The 7,896-nt window shown below is 45.2% G+C and overlaps 1 protein-coding gene across 2 annotated transcripts in view; it reads right to left on the bottom strand.

Moving 5' to 3' along the window:
• Positions 1 to 2,774, bottom strand: part of FAM196A (family with sequence similarity 196, member A) — a 37,998-nt gene extending 35,224 nt beyond the window's left edge. For both annotated transcript variants that reach the window (XM_008591008.1, XM_008591009.1), the window contains exon 1: positions 1,624 to 2,774. In XM_008591008.1, coding sequence (XP_008589230.1) covers positions 1,624 to 2,774 — 1,151 coding nt within the window. The remainder of the gene's footprint in view (positions 1 to 1,623) is intronic.
• Positions 2,775 to 7,896: the final 5,122 nt, after the last annotated feature.

The raw sequence follows: 7,896 nt of genomic DNA, 5'->3' as shown, positions 1-7,896 counted from the left end.
TTCTATTTTGCTATCTTGTTTAAGTCACTACCAACTACATCAAAGTCAGTGATCAGGTCACTGTTTGAGCTTTTAATTTTTCCTTGGGAATGCAGTCTACTGATCAACAGACCCCTGATGTAACCTCTCTTAGTGTGTTGCTTTTGGGTAGGTACAGACTCAAGTGTAAATGACTGAAATGGGATGAAAATGGAGATGTAAACTCAAGACCGAACAAGGCCTTTTCAAAACATTCTATGGTGTTAGATCATCTGCAGATCTACTGTTAGATTATTTTACATTTGGCTAGTAATTCTTTTTGCTTAATAGTATCAATTGCAAACACTACTGTGTAAATCGGAGGTGGGGGTGGTATCGAGAAGTAACTCCATTTGTAGATAGGCCACCTGCACTAAGCTAGAACAGCCAAAAGCCAAAGGCAGGACCCGCACCAGGAACCCTCCTGCTGGAGCCAGAGCTTTAGCCTCACCTCCCACCTTGGAGAGGAGAGGCTGTTTCTTCCCCTCCTTTATAATAAGCAAACACCATCTAACTCAATCAAGCACAGCAGTCCTCCTGAGGAAACTTTGTTCCCCGGGGTGATTTGCTGCCCTGCTAATGCATGACCCACTTCCTTCCTGCTGGCGTCCAGCTCACTGAGCCCCAGGCATGGGGCCCACAGAGCGATGGGTGCGCAAATCACATGAGGCAACAGCACTGCCTCATCCAACCTCCAGAACACAGGCTGGCTTCCAGGGGATGGGAAGGAGAAGTGTGGCAGTGGGTGGAGGAATCCAGCCAGCTTCCAGGGGATGGGAAGGAGAAGTGTGGCAGTGGGTGGTGTTGGGAGAAGCCTGGAACCAGAGAAACCTGGCTGTTTTCTATCAACCCACAGGAGGCTTCTTAGCTAGGGAGTTAAAGAACTAAAGTCCTATCTTGAAGTCATCTGTTTTTAAACTTGCTGCTGCACAATTTCAACTTCGGAAGGTGGTGAGGTCCAGTAAGCTCTCATTAATGCTAGACAGCACTGGTGGCGAACTTGGTATGATTCTTTCTACAGCCCAACCGGACACATAGAGCAACCCGTGGGGAAAGGGTGTCCTCATCCTGTACAGATAGGGCTTGTCTAAGAATGGCATTGCTTCTTTGAGTTCTAGGTGAAGAACTAAAAACACTGTCTACTATATAAAACCTTGTGTAGTCCTGAATATCAACTATTATTATAAGCAAGTCAGCATTTACTTTTCTCAATGCCATCTGAAATTTATTTTCTCTTCTACAAGATGATTCCTAAGAGGCAAATATCTTCTTACTTAGATATTTTGGACTGGCATTTATATTATACATTATCAATATCATAAACTTTTAGTCCTAGTAGATTAAAAGGAAAGATTCATCAATTCATTCAAAATATAGTATATTTTGAATTCAAGGCCAGACAGATGCATGCTAACCAACAAGTGTGCAGTGAAATCTAGCACCATACAATAATCTGTGACCCCATGGAGCTTGCTATGTCCTTAGACTATAGCCTGTTCGCAGAAATGCTGAGTCTCAGTATGGATCTGGGCTTTGGGGGCTCTAGATGGACCCCCAGGATGATGGGCCTGCAGAGCTTTGTGAGGTAGGGGTGGACATACATACCCTTCCCGATGAGCCTCTCCTTTCTCCAGCTCCTGAATGACCCCCAAGAGCACTTTGATGGTTTCCTGGCTCGAGCTGATCAGGTTCTCCATCATCTGCAGCTGGGCTTTGAGGTCGACCACGTCCGTATGAGGCACGATTTGTTGGCATTCTTCCCCCGCAGCCACCGCCGTCGGGCTGGGCTGGTTGTCCAGCCCCGGTGGGGCTTGCGTCTGCAGGGGCTGGTCACTACATTCGGGGGACAGACGCTGCAGCGGCGACGCCTGGAGCCCGTTGAGATGTGTGGCTCTCCTCCGCTCCTCATCCGCAGGGCACAGGGACCACTGGCTTGCAGCGGCAGAGTTTGACAGGCCTGGCTCGGGGGCCCTGGCACCGAGGACAGGGGCATACACTGTGGCGACCTCCGTTTTAAACACCCTCCCGAGGGCGGGCGGGACGGGCTCCTCGGAGTCCGGCGTCCCCCTGTCGGACTCGGCTGTCCCATGCAGCTGGGACCCGGGCTCTCGAGAAGGGGGCCGAGCGGGGCTCTGCACGGGGCCTTCTCGGGAGCTGAGCACGTCGGGGTTTTTGCAGGGCCCCGCACAGTTGACCCCGGCCGGTTGGTCCAGCGCATTCACATGCTCCTCAGAATGGAAAACCAAGGCCATGGTTTTGTGCACCCGAGCTGCGCCGCACGGCGGGGCGTCCTCCAGGTGTCCCCCCTTGTCCTTAGCGTCTGCTGGAAACCCATTGTTTTGGCTCTTAAAGGGATCCGCAGCTGGGATGCTTTTGAGACTGCCTTTTTTGCGGTCCAGAGGGAACGTCTGGTAGCACTTTTTGAGGTCGGGCGAGGTCTGCACGCCTGTGCTCTTGGTGACGTTGGGGATGGACCTGCGCGCGGGCACCGTCATGTACTTGCGATAAGCAGCCCTGCAGGACACTGGCTTGGCCTCCCGCTTCTCGCCCTGCAGTCCCGACATGAGCTGTGTGTCCCTCTGCTCGTTCTGCGCCTCGCAGATGTCCTTGAAGCGCACCTGCAGGGCTTTGTTCCGTTTTTTAATCTGCCGGTTGGGGTCCAGGGCGTATTTCATCTCCAGTGCCAGGCACGCGGCGGGTTCCACTTCGCTCTCCGACGCGGCCAGCATGCATTTGCCGCCCTCCTTGCTGACCATGGTTCCTGCATTCAGAACAGTGACAGAGGTGTCAGTGGCACAGAAATAGTGCGAACACAGCAGCACGACTTTTAGCAAAAATGACGACTGCCTGCGCCCTAATGATTTCTAAGCAGGTGAGGTCGGCTTTTATGTTAAGGAGAATCACACAGGCAGAGGGTTGTTGGCAGGCACAGCTTGAAATGCTGCTCGGATATTAAAGATGCCTTGCTTTTCCAGGTGGGATACACACGTTTTTCTTTTGATAGTAATGCATGTAGCCCCACTAGACAAACTTGTTTTACTATATTCATCAAGAAACCGGGTGATGCTGCCTCCTCTGCTTTGCAAATTATCTTTGCACACACGTGCCTCTCTTTCACAGGCAGATGGTTTACCAAGTGCAACTTACTTGGTTTGGGTTTTTACTATTTTTTGAGGGTGATGTGATTAATCTGTTATTGGAATCTAAGAGAATTGCTGTTTTAAAGACTTACTGAAGATTCTAGGTCTTAAGCACATAAGTGGGGACAGCCTACAATGAGCAGCAGAAATAAATATATTTATGTAAGCCATTATGGATTCCATGGGAGAGTTGGCCATCCTCCTGTATAGAAATACATAAAAGATAAATCACTGAGGGGTGGTTTGCTTCTAATGGGTTAACACCAGCCATCAAAACAACTTGGGTTTCCCTGCATCTACAAAGGCAGTGTTAGCAACTTTTTTCTTTCATTCCATGGCGAGGGTTATGTGGAAGTACTTTTAAGAAAATAATAAAAGAAATTATTCATTCTGGAATCAAGTTTTGTGTTTTGATCACAACCTCCAAAAATGAAAACAATGGTGGTTATTTCAGTGCTTAAATCCTGAAAGAAAATAAAATCATGAGGCTTTATGTTAATCATGCAAATTCATCCTGGGCTGAATTATTAAATGCAGCTAAAAAGATGCAGGTGGCCACTGATTCCTCTGGGGAATACCAGTAGGGTAACATGCCTTTGCTTTATTAGGCAGATTTGCAGCTGTCTATTGCACATGGAAGAACTTTGTTGAGGGTTGAACTTAAAGCAAGAAAATACAGTTAACTATGTTGTTTGGGAGTTAGCCTTCGCTTTTCTCCCCATGGTGTCTGAGAAGGAAATAGTTAGATGGGAGGAAACATGGGGGTGTGCAAGGCCCTGGTGGCTGGAGCCAAGTGGCCAGAGAGGCAAGGTCATGACACGAGCTGGCAAGAGCTGCACTGCCCAGCCCAGCTGTTGACAGACCTGAACCCTGTCCTGGGGGAGCCTGAGAACCCAGCCCAGAGACCTGTGGAAGCACTTTTTGGGAATTATCATGAAAACTGCAATGCTTGTGGTAGGGCCACAGCTTATAGGGTCAGAGGGACCATGGGCCAGATGCTCTGCTAGTCCACGTACGGAATACTCTCCTTAAAAGCGCCCCCAAAGGTCAGTGCCATGCTTCCCATTTCAAAGAGAAAACTGGGGTTCAGAGAGGATATATCACTTGTCCAATGTCACACAGCAAGTAAGAAACACAGGCAGGAGCAGGACTCTGATCCACCAGACCCTTGAATCTGTGCTGTTTGTAATAGACCCAGGTGTTCAACAACCAGACGCATGACCTGTCAGCATTGCAGGCCGGACAGGTATGGTGGATTGGCAAAGTGGAAGGAGAGAGAAAACTTCATGGGCCCTATCTGGGAGTGTGTTCCACGACTGGCCCTCTCTGCAGTCTGGGGACTGTTACATTGACTTCTGCATCTTGGGCTGGTGTGGTCCTGCCACTCTGTAGGCCTCCACCAGTGTTTACTGAAAGAAAGGTTGAGAAAAATCAAGTCCCTTATACATTATGCCATGAGCTGGTAGTTATGTTTGAAGATGACAAAAAATAATCTCTGCAGCATTTGATTTAGATTAGACCAGGGTTTCTCAAAAATGGCACTAATGATATTTTAGGCTGGGTAATTTTGTTGTTGGAGGGGCTTTCCGGGGCGGTGTAGAACGTTTAGCAGTAGCCTCTCTGGCTTCTAACCACTGGAGAGAAGTGGCACTTTCCCCTCCATGTGACAACTGGAAATGTCTCCAGACATTGCCAAATGAGCCTGAGGGTCGTAAGTGTCCCAGCTGAGAACCACTATGTTTGTTTGCCCTTTCACCCCTGAATGCCTAAGGCTCTTGCTCTAACTTAGAATAGGTCCTCAAAGGCGAGGCTTGGGTAGAAAGCCAAGGGAGGTCTTTGGTGCTTTACTAGGTGCTGGGAATGTCTGGAGACCTCTGTAATTTCTGAGACTCAAAAAACTGGGCAGTTTTAGTGAGGAGGTAAAAGGAAAGGGACAGACTGGAGATGCAGCAATATACTGGCTCTGTTTTCAGGTGGTGTGCGGGGCATGGCCTGCCTGCTCACAGAGGGAATCTCTTAGAGACCCTTATCCCAACAGGGTAAAAAGATGCACACCAGAGAGTGTGGTGTGTAGATGATGGTGGGTGGGGGTATAATGAGAAAATTAAATCTTAACCCTCACTCTTATCTCATACTCATTCTTTAACTGCCGTTGTCCAGGTAGATCAGAATATATTCTGCCATCATTCTGCAGAAGACCTTCATACTAGGGAAAATACGAAAGAGAGAGCATTTTTACAAAAAGCAATTTACTAGTAATTTCTCAGCCTTTTTCCCTGCCACTGTTGAAAAATGTGTGTCTGAATAAGTTTGTCCTAGCATGCTATTCATCATTACCATTTGCCAGGAACTGCACTGAAATAATTTTCTTACATCAATCTGCTGGTTTGGAAAGAAGATTCTGAGTCTAGGACCCAGCCATCAAACTAATAACACAATCAGAACAATTAATTGCTGGTGGCAAACTACTACTACTACTAGTAAATTCTAAGCTCTTCTCTGTTTTATAGAGAGTTGCTAAGTATATAAAAATCATTTCCTTATTAGTAAAAATGATGGTAATACTTAGGATTTTTGATCAGTTTAGTTCTTTGTTGCAAACTTTGTTTTAAACTAGTAGTAACTGAGTTGTCCTGACTTTCTGATAGTGGAGACACCAGAGAGTTTTTTCAATTGATTTATTTTGGCTTCAGATGATCAAAAGTTCCTTTTGATGGCTCGATAACATACATTTTCTAAAGCTTTCGAATGGAATTTTCTTGGACATTCATAATTACTTAGGTGGACACATCTTTCCACAGTTTGTATTACCTACTGGGGGGATCAGGCTTATAGTGACTACCATTAAGAAAATTACTTGGGGGCTGGCTGGTTAGTTCAGGTGGTTAGAGTGTGGGGCTGATAACACCAACATCCAGGGTTTGATCTCTGTACCCACCAGCTGCCAAAAAAACCCACCAAACACAGATTTTGTCACGAAAGTGGGGCAATTCTACAGAAGACTGTCCATGAGACAAGTGGAACCTGGTTCATTCATCATTCCTTCACACCTTCATTCAGCAAATGAATATACTTAAGTTACAATGTTGCATGAACATTCAGCTCCTATGCTGTGTACCTCTGTGTCGTAACCAGATGTCAGCATCCTCCTGCACATGTCACTTCCATTTTCTCACTGGACCCTGATGACAGCCTTACAGGGGAAGCATGATTGTTATACTGTAGACTGAGAAACTGAGGCATATGATTTTTTTTTTTTTTTTTGTAACTTGCTCAGAGTCACACAGCCAGGGGCTGCACCCTGAATCCGTCTGGAGCTCATACACTAAACTACTACCCCTGCTCAGGGAAATCTGTATCTTGAAGACCCGGGATAATCATCAAAAATCATCAGATAACTTAAACTCATCTGAGCAATTTCCTTGGCCTGTTCCTGTGATGTGTTGTTGTAGGTTATTCAAGGACCCCCAGGTCGGTCCAGGAACACACCTGGCCCTGGAGCACAGACTGAGTGAGGGTCGCCTTGAATTTTGGACTAAGCACAACACCTAAATGGCATTTTTAACAATGGCTTGCCCTGGCTGGGTCACCCCAGAAAACCGTGGACTTTGGTTCTTGGACTTAATCTCTGGGCTCTAAAGCAGCAGTTCTTAAATTTATTTTTCATAAGAAAATTGTATTTTAGAATCCACTGGACTGTGCCGTCTTGAGATGAAAGTGGCTAGTCATGCTTGTGTCCGTCTGCCTCAGAGAGAGCTAGATATCGAGGAGCTGTTTGGAATACAAATGTCTTAATTACTCTCAAATTAAATTTCATAATCAAATGTGAGTTGTAAATATATAAACCCTGTATTTTTAGATTTGTGATGTAGAGCCATCTCTGCATGTGGCTTTAAATTAATAGCTTATATAAAAATGTTCATTCCAACTTAGAGTGAAAACTGGAAGCAACTAAATGCCTAACAACAAGTAAAGAGTTAAGTAATTTATGGTGTACATTCATTCGGTGCAGCCATTAAATGATAATTATAAAGATTATTTAATATCACAGAAAAACACTTATGAAATAATGTTAAGTGAAAGAAAACAGTCTACCAGATTGTTCTGGAAAAAATGAAAAAAAATGGTCATTGTCATATAAAAATAGTCGATTTGGGGATATTTATTTTTTCCTGTTTTCCAATTTTTTGGGGGGGATGTTGGGAGGTATATTTCTGTTACCTTGTTTTGCCAATTAAAGAACACAGGCAAAGCCAATCCACACGCTTAGCAAGTCTCTGCAAAGCACAGAAACTTGTATCAGAATAAGAGAAACCCATAAATGATGAGATTTGGGTTCCTGTTTTCCAATTTTTTGGGGGGGGGTGTAGGGAGGTGTATTTCTGTTACCTTTGTTTTGCCAATTAAAGAACACAGGCAAAGCCAATCCACACCTTTAGCAAGCCTCTGCAAAGCACAGAAACTTGTATCAGAATAAGAGAAACCCATAAATGATGAGATTTGGGTACAAGCAGATTCCCAAAGGTCATCTTTTATTGTTTTGAGGAAGCCCTGAATAAAGAAAAAAAATGAATTTTAAAATAATGATTTTGCATGTGTGTGTATCTATGCACAGGTGTATACATATACATGAATATGTGTGTTTGTGGATATGTACAGATAGACTGAGAGTTTCACAGAAGATATGTCAATATTCAAGAAAACTTACTGTTAGAAAGGAAGGTGCCATTTGTTTTAA

This window comes from Galeopterus variegatus, unplaced genomic scaffold, assembly GCF_000696425.1.
Source record: "Galeopterus variegatus unplaced genomic scaffold, G_variegatus-3.0.2 Scaffold6559, whole genome shotgun sequence".
Lineage (NCBI taxonomy): Eukaryota > Metazoa > Chordata > Mammalia > Dermoptera > Cynocephalidae > Galeopterus > Galeopterus variegatus.
Note: the sequence above shows the minus strand (reverse complement) of the source record. Positions and strands in the feature narration are given on the sequence as shown.